The sequence below is a fragment of the Trachurus japonicus genome, chromosome 9 (genome assembly GCF_045865225.1).
Source record: "Trachurus japonicus isolate A0001 chromosome 9, Traja_1.0".
NCBI lineage: Eukaryota > Metazoa > Chordata > Actinopteri > Carangiformes > Carangidae > Trachurus > Trachurus japonicus.
This window is the reverse complement of record NC_140915.1, coordinates 32,767,453-32,787,855: the sequence shown is the minus strand read 5'-3', so window position 1 is coordinate 32,787,855 and position 20,403 is coordinate 32,767,453. Positions and strand designations below refer to the sequence as shown.

General features: G+C 43.1%; 1 protein-coding gene across 14 annotated transcripts in view; it reads left to right on the top strand.

Moving 5' to 3' along the window:
* ncor2 (nuclear receptor corepressor 2) overlaps positions 1-20,403 on the top strand; it is a 99,397-nt gene that overhangs the window by 43,159 nt on the left and 35,835 nt on the right. For all 14 annotated transcript variants that reach the window (XM_085787499.1, XM_085787496.1, XM_085787509.1 and 11 more), the window contains exons 7-16: positions 3,520-3,576; positions 4,285-4,337; positions 7,395-7,461; positions 9,208-9,380; positions 9,619-9,712; positions 12,337-12,515; positions 13,290-13,344; positions 13,455-13,553; positions 15,818-15,951; positions 19,179-19,339. In XM_085787499.1, coding sequence (XP_085643625.1) covers positions 3,520-3,576; positions 4,285-4,337; positions 7,395-7,461; positions 9,208-9,380; positions 9,619-9,712; positions 12,337-12,515; positions 13,290-13,344; positions 13,455-13,553; positions 15,818-15,951; positions 19,179-19,339 — 1,072 coding nt within the window. The remainder of the gene's footprint in view (positions 1-3,519; positions 3,577-4,284; positions 4,338-7,394; positions 7,462-9,207; positions 9,381-9,618; positions 9,713-12,336; positions 12,516-13,289; positions 13,345-13,454; positions 13,554-15,817; positions 15,952-19,178; positions 19,340-20,403) is intronic.

Genomic DNA, 20,403 nt, shown 5'->3' with positions numbered 1-20,403 from the left:
TGCCTTTTAACGTATCTTACACAGTTTGACTAGCTAGCCAACAACTCTCCATCATTTTAAACAATTGCAGAGTTAAAGGATAATTTCAGTTTTTTACAACCTGGACCTTATTTCTAGCATAAAATACAATCATTTTACTCACCCAGACAACTTTGGTGTCATTTGGAGTCGTTCTGACGAAATTAGCCCCAGTGGAGCGGCGCGTATATCCGTATAATGCAAGAACACGGGGCAGCGCAATGCAGCCTCTAAATAACACATTATCCGCCGTAAAACTTGTTCATTTCACCAATATTTAGTTATGATACACTAGTGCTATTCCCCTCCGAGCCCGTGGTGGCATGTTATCAACATCCGGGGTCTGTAGGTTGACCTACTGACCTCTGATCTGGATGATGTCATCTCCGACCGCTGCCCGGCTCATTCTGATAATAATCATTCCGCTTCGGCATTCGGGTCCATTTTTATCTCAACTAGCCGGAGCTTTAGTGAGTCCAGGTTGAGGAGAGGAAGCCTGTGGAAGCTGAACTTCATCCAGCTCCTCATTTTGTTCTGACAAGTCAGAAACGCACAGAAACGAACCATAGTATTAGCGGTAGCAAGTTAGCCGCGCCGCACCGCGGTCGGAGATGACATCATCCAGATCAGAGGTCAGTAGGTCAACCTACAGACGCCGGATGTTGACATGCCACCACGGGCTCGGAGGGGAATAGCACTAGTGTATCATAACTAAATATTGGTGAAATGAACGAGTTTTGCGGCAGATAATGTGTTATATAGAGGCTGCATTGCGCTGCCCCGTGTTCTCGCATTATATGGATATATGCGCCGCTCCACTGGGGCTAATTTCGTCAAAACGATTCCAAATGACACCAAAGTTGTCTGGGTGAGTAAAATGATCGTGCCACAGTTTAGTTCATCTCCACATGCAGCCTGCTGCTGACACTGGTAATCCAGAGGTGTCAGCTTTAAGTTTGTGGAGCTGGCTCTGGGAGGAGTAAAGACTGAGTATATGTCTCGGAGGGAGAGAGATCAACACTCTTTCATCATCTGACAATTATTAGTTCATGAAGAGGTGATGTGTAAACAAGGCAGTACCATTAAAGCGTAATGATCCATGTCGGGCCTGTAGTGCATGTATGTACTGGTTGATGTGTGTTAAAGCACCTGGTTATAATTACCTCGGTGTCACCACGGTGACGCCTGTCCCCCCTGGGCTCAGTGTCACCAGCTCTCTCAGACAGGGTCACAGCCGCATTTCCAGCAACAGCCCATAGTCAAACCCCGGGGATGGCTCAACTCAAGTTCACTCCTCTCATATTTGGAACATCACAGTCATGGACACAAACACAAGACAGACAGCCTCACTGTGACGGCATTATTATAATTCTGTTGAGCTATGCTAAATCCTCATGTCTGTGCCATATTACCATGTCCTTAAAGAGCTCTCTGTCTCCTGCTCTCTCTCTCCTCATCTTCTTTTTTTTTCTTTTACCTCACTCCCTTTTTCCTGTTTGTCTGTGTCTGTTTTCCCTTCATCAGAGATACACAGCGTCTGTAGTCGTAGCATTGTGATTTCTGGTCAGAGAGGAGCGCAGACAGTGTTCTTTTATAATGTTTGCTCCAAGCTGAAGTTGAACATTTCATTTGAGGCGTCATGTGCTCGGCAGGAGAAAATGTCTTGTTGACAGAAGGCAGCGTGTACAACAGTACAATTGCTTCTACTGCTGCTGCCAAAGCAGCAGTCCTGTGTGCTACCACAGGGAGGGGGCATGATTAAAGTAATGGAGCAGTCTATGTACTCGGGTCTTATGATGTGGGTGTGTGTGTATCAAGCAGGCAGTTCCCTCAGTGTAATTAACCACACATTTAGAGAAAAGATAATATTGCATCTCATCAGTCTTCCTCCCGATTGCAGAGTTTGTCATTTTTAGTATTTAATGTGAAGCCACACTCCAAGAGTTTTGAGGTCAATAACATGCAGCCCTTATTTCTTTTCTTTTCTTTTTTTTAATTTTTTTTTTTTTAAATTTGCTGAAAGAATCGCAGCCAGGAAATGAAGAGAAATCCTTGAACCTCCCTATTCCCTGAGGATGAAAGGCTGCTTTTAATAATTGCTGCTCATTAACTGCTCCTGTAGTGAGCGAGCTCTCTGAGGCAATACTCTGCAGCCTGTTACACCTACTCACTGGTGAGGAAGCAACAGGAGTGGGGGTGGGGTGGGGGGTGCCTATGCAAAACAACTGAAGGAAGAATAATGGCATCATGTTACTGTATTTGCATTTGGATTTTATGTTTTAATAATTGCAAATATAAATCCTCAGCGCTTCCTTTTTGCCACACGACAATCTAGGGGAAACGCACACAGCACTTTTTAAAACTGGAGCCGTGTCACTTGGCTTCGCTCACAGGTGAGCCAGTTGGAAGCTTGTGTGTGTGTGTGTGTGTGTGTGTGTTGTTGAGTCAAGTTAAGCTGTGTGCGTGAGCTCCAGCCGGGGTCTTACATCCAAGTCCGTTAGCGTGAGTCTTGCATAAATTTAGGAGTAGATCCCAACTCCTTCCACAGTGAAGACAGAGTGAAAGTGACAAGGAAGCAGCATGACATGGTGGGCGGCGAGAAATAAAGGTTGACACGCACAAGCACAGTCTCCGTTATCATCCCTAAAAATTTACTCCCACATCCTCCTCTCCACCCCCCACTCCATCCTCTGCCAGTGTGTCAGTCCTGCCAGTCTCCCCGCACGGCCACTGAAGGAAATGAAGTGAGATGGAAAGCAACGGAGCATGTGGTGTGTCACCAAACGGGGTCTGTTAGATCGATGGAGCGTACAGAGTGGAAGAAGGAAAAGAGCGGGGTGAACATTGAGAGGGGTAGCCTGGGACACTGCTCATACATTAGTCTGCTGGAGCTAAATATAAAGGTATGGAGAAGCAGAGCAGCAGAGAGGTCATCCAGACACACAGCTGGGAGCTTCAGGCTGCCCCCCCGTCTGGCTTTCGGTCCGTGCCAGCAGGTTTTGTTGTAAGAGACTGATTGGTGTAGGTAGTGAGCTGGAGGTGAGGTCTTTCTCTGTCTTTCATCAGATGTCTCTTATGAGATAAGCACCAAAGCCCTTTAGCCCCCCCCCCCCCCCCTCTTCCCTCTTCCCCCTTTTTTTTTTTTGCACTTTCTCTCCCACTCACTTTCTATTCCACTCCCACTTTCCTGCCTGCTCTTTCTCTCTCCGCTCAGGGGAGGTGAGTAATCTTTTTTTATTTTTTTTCCAGAAGAGGAGAGAGGGAGCTGTGGCCCAGCTTGAGTTAAAAGCTCTAATAATAGTCAGAGCATCATCCATCTCTCCATCTAATCATCCACCCATCCTTACATCCAGCAGTCCGTCCGTCCGCCCGTCCGCCTGTCCGTCTAGCAAGCAGTGTAGCTGCTGTGTTCAAATGAGCGTGCTCACTGCGTTGCCGTGGTGATAACAGAGGTGCAGGCAGCTGGCTAATGTACTACTTCTGTTTGTGTTTCCTCACCAGAAAAAGGCAGAAGAGGCTCACAGGATCCTGGAGGGACTGGGACCCAGGGTAGAGCTGGTGAGTACACACCATCTCTCTGTGTCTGTACTTTTTTTTCTTTTTTGAACATTTGATTGAGGAGCAGGTTAGAGAGATGAGGGACGTTAGGAAGACACAAGGAATGAGTCTGGAACACATAATGTCCCGATCGCTGGTATGAAATGAAGTAAAAATATTTGATTTCCGTGCTCAAAGCTGTTTTAGCATATTGATATTGAACACAGAGTTACAATGAAATATGAAAGGCTTCTCAAGACCCAAACTGTCAAACCAGAACCAGAACTTGTTTTACTTTACTACTTTTTTTTCAGACTTGGGACTTTCAAAGCAGAACTTTGATTGCAATAATATTTTTCCACCTCTTACATAGTGTCTCTGTGTATGAAACAGTAAGACAGATGGACAGCTTCATTAACAGACAGTTATTTGGTTCTGTTGAATGAATTACATGTAGAGTCCAACAAGATGTTCAACAAAACAGGTTGTGACTCATTTGGAGTGGCTCCCCTCAAATGGAGTTATTGGGGTTCTGTCAGTCAGAGCTTTGATTCTTATCCATGGACCAACACTACAAATCCCACCTTCATTTGGTGTGAATTCAGAAGCATATTGAAAAGACTTTAGTAAAATGTGTGGTTTGACCCTCATCTCTTTCAGCTGTTAGTCTGTTTGACCACTGACAGTATGACTGATCCTTTGGTCTTGTTGTTTCTTCTCCTGCTCCAGCCTCTGTACAATCAGCCCTCCGATACCAAGCAGTACCATGAGAACATCAAAATGTGAGTGTTGCTCTACATGATTGAACACTTGTATGTGTGGAAATGATTTGCATACACCCACTGAATTTTGAATACTGTAGAGTTTAATTATTGCAAGAGGATCTCATCCCAGATCTTCAAGACATGTGGTGTATATACACTTGAGATGCTAATGATTTTTTGGGTGGGTGGGTGGGGGTATCATCATTTACAAATAATGCATTTGAAGGCATGGAAAATCAAATAGAAGAGTAAGCCAAACTCAAAATGACCTGCAACAGCTCTGATTCCTGTGGGCATTAGAACATGTAACAAGCCAGAAATTAAGAACCTAACCTGTATTTATTTGAGATGTTTGCTTATTTAGAAATGTAGTGGGATTAAGCCTTTAGTGGTGTTAAATGGTACAGTATACATGCAGTCAGGAGACTTCACAACATATTAGATTCTCATATTTTCTTGAATTCTTTGTAAACCTACAGCTACTATAGAGTAGAACTTGGTGACCAGAGCAGCTATCATTCCTGTAGTGGTTGTACATCACCTCAGTGAGAGACCCCCCCCCCACACACACACACACACACACACACACACACACACACACACACACCACCACAGCTGCCTGCCTCTTGGTTGGCAAACTGCAAACTATAGCATTTCAGAGGGGGATGTGAAATTGTCATCACTTAAACTTAGTTATGAAACTTACAAGAGTAGATGTGTGTAGCAACAGCGGCTAGAGATGCTTTAAAGAAATGCTATTTATTTACCTTTTCCTTTATTTGTTCTGAATTTGACATCTGGTTAAGGTTTTGAGTTGAGTTCACCTGTTTTCTCCTCTATGACCTCTGTTTTCATGAAGCTTTTTAACTCTATTAGATTCTTCTTTATTTATTTTTTTTGAGGATCTTGAATTTGCTATTTAAGTCTTCACTGGTTTTATGTAAACATAAAACAGAATATGACTACAGTATGTGCTATGGTCTGTTAGCTATTACCCCTGCTGAGCTAAGAGTTTTCTTCTTTTTGTTGTATAAGAAACAGGATTCAAGTCAAAGTTATAATGAGTGGTATTGACTTCATGCTGTGACCTGAGCTTCAGATCATCTGTGCTCAAGCTAAAGCCACCTGAGTGAAAAAAAATAACAAAAAACAAATATGCATCTACTTTAACTAAAATGTCAAACCATTATTTCATCTTTTTTTTTTGCCTCTGATATTAGACATGAAATATTAACAGCAGCCTGCCTCTCTGAGCGGTGAATGATTAATGAGCCGTATCAATTCCATAAGTTAGTGTGTATCTGCAGTTAGGGAAGGAGAGAGTACACAACTTTGCCTGTCGTGTCAATCAGGAAAGCTTATATGCATCTGTAATCCTTTAAGGAGCATAATTGACTGGGGCACATGAAAGGCTTGAGGAGGGTTGTAATAGCTGGTCTCCACCATGGCACTGTGGCACCGTGGCATACCACAAGATGTATCTGACCTCAGCCACACACGCCTCTGTCTTCACTCCTTTTGATCCCTGCACCGTTTGATCAGTATTATTGCCTCAAAGCAATTAACTGAAAACTCTTCTCTCTCGTCCCCTCGGTGTGTGTGTGTGTGTGTATGTGTGTGTGTTATTAAATACCACTATGTCGCTTTGAGCCGGCACAATTGACTCCTTTGTTTTGCTAACCGGTTTGATAACCTTGGCACTCATCCCTGCCTGGATAGATGAGTACCAGTTCTCTGTGGAGTGCTCAGCATCCATCCCAGTTCATCTCCTGCACACACTGCACTGTTACTACTCAGCTGATGATAAATGCAGACTGCTATGGAGGCAAAATCATACTCTGAAGTCTGAAAAGCTGTTGCTGAGTGTGGCCGTACCGCTGGAGAACATCTGTCCAGAGTTTGTGTATAATGAATCTTTCGTCTTAGAGGTATTATGCCAAATTACAGTGTTCTCTGATATCTCAGAAATGGCACAGGCTTAGGGAAGGACAAAGGAAAGCATTCGTAGGGGTTCAGGGCGACTAATCTTTCCCTTTGCCATCTGGTGTCCAGAGGACAATGGCATCTCTGTCTTTAAAAGGCTTAATCTATTAAACCTGTTTTTGCCAAGTTCTCAACCATTATATACCACAATAAATGTACTGCACTGCACCTCACTGGATTCTGCTGTATTTGTCTTTCCTGCTGCAATGGCTTGGCTCAGTGTGTGTGTCTGTTTGTATGTGTGGGTGTGTGGGAGTGTTTGTGTAGGTTGGGGGTTAAGACTGTTTAGATTTGGCCTGGGTTTGTTATTGCAGATAAAATGTTGGGAAATGAAGAATGGATAAGTCCCCCCGTGTGTTTATCATCGTAAAACCCAAAATGTTGTCTTGATATCTTAGAATTTTCACCACACACCATGGGTAGCCCACTTCCTTGTCCTTTGTCCTTGCCTGTGACCTGAGGGTCCCTGCGGCTCAGCCCAAGTGACTAATGTAGAATAAGATTACATTAATCAGTGGGGAACGTGACCTTACAACTGACAGATTAAGTGTCAGGAATAAAACTCTGTCTTGGAACAGAGAAAGAGACAAACTGAGTGGCTGCCTAAGGAGATTACTGGCCCTGACCTTTATTTGAAGCACTGTGGCTGGCTGTTCCCAGCCCAGACAAGTTTTATAAGTTTGGCTCCCATCACTGTCCTTTCCACCCAGAAGCAAGTTTGAGTTTATCGAGCGGTGGCATACAAGGACAAGCATTGTTTGTGTTTGTGTGTGTGTCTGTGTGTGTGTACTAGTACATTTTTATATTTATTTATTGAATAAAGAAGTCAGGCAGAAAAAAGTGCAGCAGGGAGAACATGTGTATGGAAGGATCTGGGGAACACCGTATACTGTATTTAGATTTATCATGTGATAAATGCGATGAAACATTGTCTGAATTGAGGGTTTCCTTGAATGTGCTCACCATATGTCTGTCTGTCTCTGTCTCTGTCTCTGTCTCTGTCTCTGTCTCTGTCTCTGTCTCTGTCTCTGTCTCTCTCTGTCCCTCTGCCTCCCTGTCTCCTCCATGCCTCTCTGCCTCCATCCCTCTCAGAAACCAGGCAATGAGGAAGAAGCTCATCCTTTACTTCAAGAGGAGAAATCATGCTCGGAAGCAGTGGGTAAGTAGAGAACTCAACATTTTTTTTTTGACTCTGCTGGGACCCAGCTCATGAATGATGACTAGAGTGAAACTGCGCTAGCTGCTTCTTGATGTTGAGTGGCCATTTTAGGCAGACGGAAGCGTAATAGATTTGACAGTACACTGTTCCCTGGGAAAGTGATTGCATTTGTAAAAAAAAAAAAATCATGTACTATGATCTCAGAGAAAACATCTTCTACATCTTCTTAAATCACTATCTGCCAAACAATAAAATGAGCATTGTACAGGCTTAGTAACTGCTCTCGTCTGCCAGTGATTGAGCGAGACTGAGCCAAAGAGCATGACTATAAATAAAGCAGAGATCAATGAGGGTTAGCTCTGATGCTAAAGCCAGACAGACATCTTAAAATCAGCTATCTTGACACAAAATCATTATTGCAAATGTTGCAACTCCACAGTTTTGCCATGAAATTTGCATCTACCCACATGGGAAGAATATGACTGATACTGCTTCCAGCCTCGGAAATGATGCCGTCAACAGCTGCCCCATAGCTCTGCATTTATTATGTACGGCAGGTTTATGCGAGGTCAGAGAGAACCATTTTCAAATGCAGCACCTTTATCAAAAGCATGTGAGTCAGGGCCGAGTGTGGAGTCTTCTCTGGTGTTGTTTCTAAGTGGGGGGAGGTAGCTGCTCTGCTCGTGGGCAGAGTGCAGGGAGACATCACCTTGTGCTTTACGAGCCCGCTGAGGGTCGTGTCTGCTCCAGGGTTAATGGTCTGCTTTACAGCCTGCTTGTGAGGAAGCTGGGAAAACAGTGGGCCATCGTCTGCCAGAGCCGTGGCTCAAGGCCAGACCCCCCATAGAATAGTAACATATCACTTTGCCCCCTCTGGACATGCAGCGCTTCATGGTGGGAGACACCAGCGACACTAAGAGAGAGCCAAGGAGGATTACTGAGTATGAATATCAAATGTTAGTGGTCTGAAACATCACAGCATCAGGGGGGAGCTGGTCAATATTCAGACTTAGTGGTCGGCAGAGATGGACAGAGTACTCGATCTCAGTACTTGAGTAAGAGTACAAATACTACTGGTCAAAATTTACTCCGTTACAAGTAAAAGTAGCTCAGTCGACATGTTACTCGAGTAAGAGTAAAAAAGTACTTGCTTTTAAACGTACTTAAGTATCCAAAAGTACATGCTTTTAAATTTACTTCAAGTAAGAGTAAGAGTAAATTTCTTATTTTTCACATCAATGAATTACTATAATTTTTTCTAAATGAATTTAAGGACCTTTTTACTCTTGTTTCTGAGAATTAACTCTTTGAAACCACCTGCACTGATGTGCTGCTTTTAGAACCACAATGTTATATAAAGCTGCAGAAACACCTATAAAAACAAATAAAATGAATGGGATCATATGAGGACAGCAATTGTCATTTTCACATTTTGTCCAATAGTATTTTACAAAAGAAAAGAGCAGACCTGAAAGTAACGAGTACTTTCCAGCCTTCCTAGAAATTAACTTGAGTAAAAGTAAAAATATTTGTCTTGGAAATGTATTCAAGGAAGAGTAATAAGTACCAAATAAATCTAATACTCAAGTAAAGTACACATCCTCTGCATATGTACTTAAGTACAGTACTCAAGTAAATTTACTCCGTTACTGTCCACCACTGGCGGTCGGTTAGTTTTGTGTCTTGAAAACAAAGAAACATAGAAGAAGCTAGTGGATTGACCCCCCCTCTCTGTGTTGCCTTCAGGAACAGAAGTTTTGCCAGCGGTACGACCAGCTGATGGAGGCCTGGGAGAAGAAGGTGGAGCGCATCGAGAACAACCCGCGGCGCCGAGCCAAGGAGAGCAAGGTGCGGGAGTACTACGAGAAACAGTTCCCAGAGATCCGCAAGCAGAGAGAGATGCAGGAGCGCATGCAGAGGTGAGATTACAGCCCCCACCCCCCACCCCACCCCACAGTTCACACACCATGGAGGCTGTGATTGTTCAGAGTAAAATGGCACAGTTAATTTCTGCAACTGACTTAATCACATCCATTGGTTGCCTAGTTACTGTAAAGAATGGATGTGGATTTGTTTCATTGTGTAATGTAGTGGTTCAGTTTGCAGTAATGAGTGGATAGTTTTGAGTGACAACGACTCTTTTTTCCTCTTGTGTAGCCGTGTGGGCCAGCGGGGAGGTGGGCTGGCCTCGTCCGCAGCTCGTAGTGAACATGAGGTCTCTGAGATCATTGATGGAATATCAGAGCACGAGGTAAGCTCCATGGGTTTTTTTTTTTCTTATACTTTATTTACAGTTTTTTAACTTTACAAAACTGTACAAAACATACCACAGTAGAGAAACAGTCAAACATAAAAGAAAACAGAAGAAAAGAAGAGAAAAAAAAAGAAAAGAAAAGGGGCTGCCAGACAGTTGTGATTTTACATATGTAAGTAGACTTACAGAAAAAACATAGTTGCAGTCGTTAAAGTAAAGCAAGTACCATGTGAAAGGTTGAGTCAGGTATCAGACCTGACATTGGGCCAGGAAGGCTCCCCAAAGTCTCTCCAATCTCTTCTGTTCATTGGGTTTGTGCAGGCGCGGCCTTTCCATTTGAATAACCGATAACATCTTGCTGAGCCAGTGAGCGAAGGTGGGAGGAGTGGTAAACTTCCAAGTTAAGGGTTAAGAGAATACGTTTCTTGGCCACCACTCTCCCTAGGTGCAGAGCGACCTGCGTGTCAGGCAGAAGATCAGAAGTCTCAGCCGAGCGTCCGAGGACGGCCAGCTCATGGTTAGGCTTTTGACAACTGTTCAAATATAGCTGACCAAAAACTGTGCAACTTAGGACAGAACCAGAAAAGATGCGCTAGTGAAAGCTCCATGGTTATTGTTGACTTGTGCTGTGTTTAGATGGTTTGCCCCTCCACTTGCTCTTTGGCAAGTTGTAACGCTCTTGAAGTTTAAATGACGATGTTGGCCAGACATCTGGATGTCTGATTTTTTTTTAGAGTCAAAGCTGCCTCTGCTGCCAGGAATAAAGCCCTGGGTGCCTGTGGTGTCATGGTGGCAACTTAACAACAACAACAGCAACAAAAAATGCTGGTTTTGTGTAAATCTATCCACGTATCTTATGGATGTGCTTATTTTCTAACTATATTATTTTCACTGGGTAGTGAATATTTGATGTTTCTTCGAGTATTAAAAAGAGCAGGAATGAAAAAGATACATTAAAAGATATTTTCATTTTCTGCAGACAATAGTCAAGATAATAAAAATGCAACGTACAGCAAAACAAAACAATGTCAAGTTAAAAGTAAAGACTGCATTTGACATGTTTTGTGCATAGACCTTTGCGTCACATAATTAATAATTAATTATATAAGCTAAAACAAAGACACAAACAATAAAAACGGTCATTTAATGTCAAAAAACATCAGAGAGCACCAGAGGAGGGAGAGAGATGTGCAACAGCTGTTCTTACAAAGCAGGGCACATAGCGTCACAATGTGGACAGGTCAATATCAGTAGATAATATATCATGTATAATATGTGGTGAACATACATAAAATGATCCAGGATGAATAAACTGAGCTGCACACCGTGCAACGCAGCCCAGGCCTTTTTAAATCACCACAACATAGCTGTGTGTCTGTGGCATATGCCAGTACATGTTGTCACATACCACAGCTGCTCTACTGGTTAAGCCTTGTGCCACAGCGGTTCCACTCTGATGATATCGGCTCACACTGACGGCTCCTTCTCCGCTACTGGGCCATAGGAATATTTGTGGTAGCTAAGTTAGCAGGGCTAGCCAAAGCTAAATACTAGATACTAGCCTGTAAAGGCCACCACAGCAGCTCAGCAGCTTTCAATTCAAGTGTTCCCAAACTGTGCTCGTTTTCTGGCATTTGTTTTCAGCCTCTTTTATTTTTATTTTTAAATAATCTAATCCATGCAGCTCTTGGTGCAGCAGCAATTCTTGCCCATGTACATGTCCACATTATAGCAGTTTTTTGTAGACATTTTTTAGGCATTTGACAGGAGACTGGGGGAATGACATGCAGCACAGTCGGGAATCGATCCGGCGATCACTGCAGTGGGCATTGCCAACATGGGATGTGCTTTTAACTACTCAACCACCGAGTGTCAGCTTTCGGTTTCAGCATCTAAGCATCAGTTTTATCTCAGGCAGGTTTTTACTTCTTTGAGCTCAGAGGAAAATCATATAAACTGGACTGGACTGGTTTGGTTTGGTTTGGTTTGGTTTGGTTAGACTGACCAGCTGAATTCATGCCATTTTGGCTGACAAGGTTACTGTAGCGACACTAGATTCAGAGCAGTCGGATGCCTGTTAGTGCACAGGTCCAGTAGAGATATTGATAGTGTCCTGATCTTATGTTAAAGTCAACATAGACAGGAGACTTGTCAGTGTCGTGATGTTGCTGTGACATCCACTAGTCACACACTAGACCTGTGCTCCTCATGTTAGACTACTGTAGACACATTGAACTCATCAGTACGTCCAGTGAGATTGTGTCGTCTCATTTCAAGAAATGCTATCTTCTTTCACCGCTTTCTCAAATAACCACCAACACCCCTCCCCTCCCCTTCATGTACAAGGTCAGGTCTCAATGCCAAACGGTCGTAAATCGCAGAGTGACAATTGCAGAGACGTTTACATTTAACCGGAAATGAGCCTCAGCTGGCTGAGGCAACACGACACCCTGAAGTTCCCCTCCTGTCTAGTGAACTCTGTCACACTTCAAAACAAAGCGTGGCACCACAGCAGGTTTCATATAGTGCATGTCAGTATGAGCACCGTGTTGTCAGATACTTTCCCTCTCGAGACCAGCCCACTCACCCCAGGATGTTGGTTTGTGTGTGATATCAAACAGAACACGGAGAAGCAGATGCGACAGCTGGCAGTCATCCCTCCCATGTTGTTCGACGCCGAGCAGCAACGCATCAAGTTCATCAACATGAATGGACTGATGGACGACCCCATGAAGGTGTACAAGGACCGGCAGGTGATGAACATGTGGAGCGAACAGGAGAAGGACACTTTCAGAGAGAAGTAAGCAGATCATTTCAGTCAAGTCATGGTCGCAAATATCTTTTTTTTTCATCTTTTATTGAACACAAAGATATCTGTGTTGTGTCTCAGTTTCCCCCCTAGCTAAGCTGGTTTCTGGAGAAGAAGAACAAGTTAAAAAAGTTGAAATGTTACTGTCAAAAAAGCTTTTGACAGTAACATTTTGGCATTTGAACCTAGTCTTATTACATTAAGCTGTTTGGTTAAAACCTACCAAGTATGACATTAGCTTCTCATTCCACTCTTGTTTATGAGACATATTGCTTCTTTTTAAGCAACTAGGCAAAGTATGTGTGAGCGACAAAAGGTCAGTAAGTTTGTTGGTAAGGAAGTGAACCTTCCCCTTTCGTGAGAAGTGAGAGGAGGCGTTTCAAGCTGCCAAATCAAATTAAACCCACGCAGTAAAATCAGTGCCTTTAAAGTCTACCCACATGTTTTTTATACCCCACAACTCTGATCGAAAGCATACAGAACGCAGAATGATATTTGATCACTTAGAAATGTCCAGTGTGATATTCATTAATAATCAATTAATAAACATTGCAAACCTAATTTGTAAATTTGAGGTTAATGCAGTGGTTTCGATCATTTCATTACTGCCTCAGTCATTCAGTCACCCTTTGTGTTATTGTGTGGTTTTCTTTAGGAGATATTCAGCAAGTGTCAATGGTTTTTGAATCATTTTATTAACATTTTATTAACAGGATTAACAGGAACAGGAGTGTTTTAAAAAATGTTTTTGTTGTGTTCCCACAGGTTCATCCAGCACCCCAAAAACTTTGGTCTGATTGCGTCTTTTCTGGAGAGAAAGGTAATCACCTTTTTCATTCATCGGTTTCGTTTTCCTTTTTTCATTGTTCACTGGCATCCAGTCTTCTCAGGAAGTGGTTGTTGGCAAATGACATTTCTTTCATGTTTCAGACGGTGGCAGAGTGTGTGTTGTTTTACTACCTGACCAAAAAGAATGAAAACTATAAGAACATCGTGCGGAGGAACTACAGACGGCGTGGAAGAAGCCAGGTACTCTCACTGACTCAGTCCCAGTCCTTCTGGCTGACCTGCCTGCTCTTAAATGTACTCAGTTAGCAGATGCTTTAAAGGAATAGTACACCAAAAAATGAAATTCAGTCATTATTGTTTTCGTTGGACTACGAACCCCCCTCCCGGGTCTCCAGATGCACTTTGAGGAATAAAAAACTACTCCGGAGTATTCATCAGCATGAGGGTGAGTCAATAATGACTGAATTTCATTTTTTGGTGAACTATTCCTTTAAGTCTAGTGAGATAAATATAATGGAAGTAACTAATAGTGTTTGATAAATAAAGAAAATCCTGATTCTCTGTTTATCAGACAGGTTTAGCAAGAGCAGGGGCCAGTAACTTTCCCTCTCTGTTTGTGTGCGTTGACATGTTTCTCCTCATGGAGTTTGACGTTTTATCTTTTGGGTGCACATGGTGTTCTGCGAATCATACGGCCTGTAGATAAACAAAATGTGTTTTGCACTTTAATTCAGTATGCAAAATGACTTAAACTGATAAAAATTGGGTATTGTGTTGCTTGAAGTGTGCCATCTATGAGATCTTTGCAGAACAGCGAGGTAGTTCAAAGCCATAAAACAACAGAGGTCACTCAGTTGTGCTGATCAAGTGCCACGATTTGCTAAACCCCTCGTGTCAGCACGATTTCCATACTGACAGGTTTTTAAACACACACCATTCCTAGCGCTAATGAGATCCTAGTTATTACTTTAGCCCCGATCAGGTGCTACCTGCTAAACTTCATGGTGGCGGGCGCTAATGAAATGGCACATTAATTTACCGGCGACCTTTTCCTCTGGGTATGAGGATGGTGTGTCCTCATCCTTCCTGAAGAAGCCCCCGCTCATTAGCCGGCGGGTTGCTCCACATCTCCTGAGCAGCAGCTAGCACTAATAGCTCCCAGTCACAGAGGGAGGTGGCTGCGGAGGAGGGAGCAGAAAGTGCAGCGCTATATGTCAGTGTGACTGCAAATGCTAATAGAGATGATGTTTGGATAGTAGAGAAATGGTGAGGATAAGTAATAGCTTAATGCAAATGTTAATGCGCTCTCAGCCTCCGAGTCTAGTAGAAGTTGCTGCCGTGATGTCTCCTTTAACTCCACTCTCTGTGGGTCTGGCCCTGGAACAGCTTGGTGCCTGTTTGGATGCACAGTTAAGAGTGGATAGAGATTATTAGGCTGATGAAGTATGTGAGGAAACAAAAAAAGGCAAGCGTTAGAGCTTCAAATGAGGCCGGAAGGCCATTAACTCCTGCTGAGTTATGACTTTTATTTGTTTTCAGTCTGGGTTAATTTCAACGGGAGGGAGAGGACATTAGTGATATTGTTTTTTTTTTCTTCAAGCATACAGCGTATGTGGTAAGGAGATCAACAAAGGTTTACGTTCTTTGCATGAGGACGAGCCTGAAGGCAGAAACTGCAAGTACATCAATAGATCAAAACAGAAATGTTAGTGTATCACTGGCTGCTTTGTCAGTGGTAAGCAGCAGTGTTGAAGGTTTTCGGTCAGGCTGCGTGTCTACTCATCTGAACTCTAACCCTAAAAGCCCAGACAGGCAGGAAGCCGGTAAGGAAGTGGTTCTGGGTGCTTTCAGAACAAAAGTTATACAGCAGAAATGTGCTGCTGTAATTTTGGAACTTTCGTATCCTGTTTTGTTTTGCCTGTGCATGAAAATTAACAGGATCTCTTTCAGGTTAGTAAGGTCTCACTTATCTGACGTCTCTGGAAATAGAAAAGGGGAGGAATCATTTTATGCTTTTATGTTTTTGCAAACACCGTGATGCAGTTGCTGTGTTATCTGATCAGAAATCCTGCCACCATACCGTCATCTACACATGTGTGGCAGAAGCCCCTTGATCTGCCACAGGAAGTGCCACCACTGACTGATTGCAAACAAGTGGAAAATACATGTGGTAAAAGGCGATAAGTTATTGAGAAAAAACTGGGGGATCTACTTCAGTGACCGAAAAACAGAAGAGCAACTATTGCTCTCCTTGTGTCAATGAACTGATTCCTTTTCACTCTCCAGTTACCAAAAGTGAAAATTCTGCACAAAAACATCAACATTTAATTAGTTTGTTTGAAAAGCAGCAGAGCAGCAATGTTGTTCATGTTTGTCCATCCACACACCTAAGGTGCACAGGTTACAGGAGAGGTTGCAGTGTTTGTGTGTAAGTCTGTGTATCCAGTTACCTCAGATCATCTTTGTAACAGAACGCCTTGTCGTTTCTCCGTCTTCCCTCGTAGCACGGCCAGCAGCAGCAGCAGCAGCAACAACTGAACCGCAGCAGCCAGGAAGACAAGGAGAAGGAGGAGAAGGAGAAGGAGGGAGAGAGGGATGAAGAGAAAAATGAAGCTGAGGACAAGGAAGACGGAATGAAGTGAGTGAAACGCTTTAACTCAACGGTTTATGAAATGCCAAGTCTGAAAAATGTGTGCTGCAAATATGACTTTAGTTACTGATGCACTAGAAAAGTACATAGACAGACTGAGTGAAAACACTTCCACCACATTGTCTGGTCCTAAACCTGCAGCATTTCTTCAACACACAATTTTTTTTTTGAGAACAGTTCCAGGTCAAGCTGCAGTAGATGAAGTAGGAGTAAGGTTTGGCCAGGGGGAGCAGATCTGGAAATCCAATCAATCTGTAACCCTTGAGCTCTTACTCCCTCACCTCCAGCAAGACTTTCCACCGACGGCAAATTCAAGAGTCTATTCGCTCTCCCTGTTAAAACAGCTGTTTTCCTGTTTATGCTTCTCCCCTTCCCGATAGGTTGCCAAGTGTCATTTTTAAAATTCTGTGCTTATTTTGTTAGTCTCGGGGTTTTTTGGTGGGAAAAATACGCAGTGTGAATTGCCTCGGTGTTGAATTGAATTGTCACTGACTAAGGAGGAGTGTGTGTGTGGACACAGCGGTGGAAGAGGTGGTATTTTCAGGCGCAGAGCCAGCAAAGGATACAAAACAACAGATGGAATATGACTGCTTTCTGTTTCCTGAAAATTAATTGATAAACATTATCACTGTATCATGCACTTTATTCTGATATCAACTGAAGCTGTTATCATAACACACTTTTCTGTATGTCTGATTAGAAGAACATATCACGGTGATCATCAGCAGAGGCTGTCCACTACGCTACTTCACTAGTAATGACAGGTCGTATTAGGGCTGTTCGATTAATCGATTTAAAATCGTAATCGCGATTATTTGGAATCGTAAAGATTGTTTTTTTACTCTAACTAGGGTGATTACGGTAATCCCCCATTCATGAATGAATGCTGCCTCCTTCCTCCCATCACGCTCTCCCACTGCTCTCCCCACACACTGTAAACAAGCATGGCGGCATTTTGCTAAGACCAGTGAGGATTTCGTTGCCAAAAAGACCAACGGCCCTTTTCCACTACACAGTTACAGCTCTCACGTTTTTAGATAGATAGATAGATAGATAGATAGATAGATAGATAGATAGATAGATAGATAGATAGATAGATAGATAGATAGATATTTTTTAAATTAGACTCTAGGTCCATTTCAAAAGACACAAACAGCTCACAAAAAAATCGTAATCATAATCGGAAATCGATTTTTCAGAGAAGAAAATCGAGATTTTATTTTTGGGCAAAATCGAACAGCCCTAGGTCGTATTAACGAGCAGTGGTGCCCAGACCGGAGGATGAAGCATGGCCTCACTGCTTCCTCACTCTGGGCTTAGAGCAGGGACTCTGTGACTCCCAGCGCTCCCTGCTACCTGCCCGTCTCCCCCCGGCACAGCTGGCTCGCCTATATTTAGTGTGCCACCAGCTCCTTTCAGCAAGATTAATGTAGTGGGGGGAAGGTGAAAGGAGGAGCAGAGCGCTCAAACTCAGTGGCTGTCTCCTGGCATGGCGTTGTGCTGACACTCGATAAATTATATCTTGGAAGGAAGAAAAAGAAGAAAGAGCACACGGCCAGGTGTCCCCGACTAGAGCCAATATAGCGCAGAGGACAACAGCTTTAGGGGACAGGATGGTGATGTGACACAAGTTTGGATTCAGTTGTTGGGACTGACTAAATATTTGTCAGTTTCATCCTACTCTTGAGATATCTTATGACTGCACAGCTTCAACATTGAAATATGGCCAAGTACAATATCCAAATTGCAGAGGCTGCAGTACTTTTTGATAAAGGTAAAATTTGTCACAGTAGTATTTTGTGAATTGTTAGCTTCATAAGTGCTGTGTTGCTACAGAGACGCCGTGGCCAACTAGTAATTTTCAAGACATAAAGGGATCAATCTTATATATTTGTAAATGAAAATGTAAAGCACTTACATTATCTGCCCAAATAATCACAATGTGTGTTTTTGCATATCATGCTGCCCTAATATATCTGTATGATTTTAAAGAATACCTCACAATGCAATGTGCAACCTGAAGGTATTATTGATGGTACATTTTTGTTGTTAAAGCAGAAGTAAGTGGTCCGGTCGTTTTCGCTAATGCTGCGTTCCAGGCAGGCTTTTGAAATCGTAAATTACAGCTTCAAGTCACGACTTACGACTTTGTAGCGTTCCAGGCAACCCACTCGTGTTTCTCCGACCTGTTTTACCGGTGAAAGTCACTATAACGGCCACTCGTAACTTCTGACCCGTGAACTCGTACCAGATCGAACTGGTACAACTTCACGGTCGGAAAAATACGAGTTTCCTTGAACGCACCATAACAGTCCTCGTCCCTACGTCGCCACATTCACGGCGTCCCTTGGCTGCACACACAGCCCTGCATGCCGTTCTCTCTCCTCATTGGATAAAAACTGTAGGATACGATAAATGTTTTCTCCTGGGCTCAGAGCAGAGCAGAGGGACTGACAGACCCGTGTTTCAGACCAAACACTCTATGTAAGTGATTGCTGTCGGAAGATATAACTATTTAAGACTTATATTAACACAAATATATCGCTTACTTCTGCTTTAACTGAAGTTTACCTCCGTACTGGGTCTGAAATGAAACTATGATGAATGTCCAAGTGTTGTCTTTCTGGTGGTTTGCATGTTTATATGCTACCATTAACAACAATGCAGGGCTGTGTTTATACATTAAAAGAAAAGATCCCTTACTCATCAGCAAACACTTGAACACTCAAAGCAGCAAAATGCATGTTGAATACATTTTTCGTTCAATTGCATTGATGTCAATTTACCCATCGTTACACTGAACTAGTAGGAATTTAAATGTTAGCATGTCATTTGTAATAAAAAAAATTAAAAAAATAAAACATTTGGTATAGATGACAATTAATGACTTCAATATTTCAAATATTTCCCCTGGGTGATTAATAATTGGTCATATATTAATAGATACTTCAAATATTTTGTGTATATAATAATAGTTATAGTAATATAATTGTATTTTGACTTGACTTGATTTGATTTTACACATTCGTAGTGTTGTGAAATTAATTACTGGATAATAATTGTGATATTCGTAATACAGTAGTGTGATTATTTCTCTTATTATAATCCTACCAAGAAAATCTATAATCGTGACATCCCAAGATCCATCCCATGCTCACCTTCAAACATGCAGCTGTGTATCTCTTGCTGACTGTGTTCATGTTTCTCTAATGCAGGGATGACACCTCTGGAGAAGATGCAGAGGACAAAGAACCTGCTGTGGCTTTCAAGGGTCGACGCACAGCCAACAGCCAGGGCCGCCGCAAGGGCCGCATCACCCGCTCCATGACCAGCGAGGTGGAGGAGACCACCACCCCCCCCCTCAACAATGAGCTGGGTGAGTCTCAGCTCTGCTGCATCAAATTACCACCAGTTTGTTGTGTTACTCTATTGTTGCAACAACCTACACCAGCTGTTATTTTAACGCTGTATTGCACTTGATAAACACACAGACATATGAGACTTAATTTCTTATATTGATTCTAATGAATCTTATGTATGACAAAATAACATTCACCAATCAGGAGTAATGAAGCAACAGACAGGATTTCCATGTAACCACACAGATTGACTTTTTCACCTCTGATGTAGCTGTGGTCTCCTGTCCCACACCACAAGAGTGCACTATTGTTCCTTTTTGTCTACACTCACTTTTTTCGTATTCAGCCTTGCACTCATTACTGCATAACAAAAGTGACACTCGTAAGTGGCACACTAGAAACAAATCAAATGAGCTTAAAATGTGTGACACGTGAGATTTGTAGTTCAAATCCCATCTGCCGGTGAAAGTATTATTTAAGGACAAAATACTCCGTGTGTCAGCAGCGCCCCCCCCCCCCACTTAGCTCTTTGTTTCCTGGCAGGTGGTAAGTTGGCCGTGCACACATGAACACCCTTGCTGCAGGCTGCGAGGGATTTTGGATGTGTCAGCAGTTTAGTGTACACGCTGCAGTCGCTCCTGCAGCACAGGTTTTTTAAGACACAGGGAATCCCCATGTGGCCGGAGCTGCAGGCGCTCCCGCCGCCATTGTGTGCTCTCCCGCTGGCAGCAGTGCCCTTGCATGCCCACCGTGCCCTTCACGAGCCCGTGTAGAGGACACATGAGCTCAGGCTAGCCGTAGCCGCGCTGCCGTCTGACACACAGGGCCAGGGTCGGCCTGGCTCGGGGCCTGCGCAGGGAATGAAGCCAGTTGTTATGTCTATAATCATTAACTGACTTCTCTCCTTGGATTTCCTGCTTCCTCCATCTAAAACAAACAGTCCCTAGCGACCCGTGCTGCAGTGCCTCACTGGCAAGCAGCACAAGCTACCCTGCCCCCCAACCTCATATTCTTTTTTTTTTCTTCTCTAATTTCTCTCTCTCCTTCCCTTCCTCTTGTCAGTCACTCCCTAACTGACTTT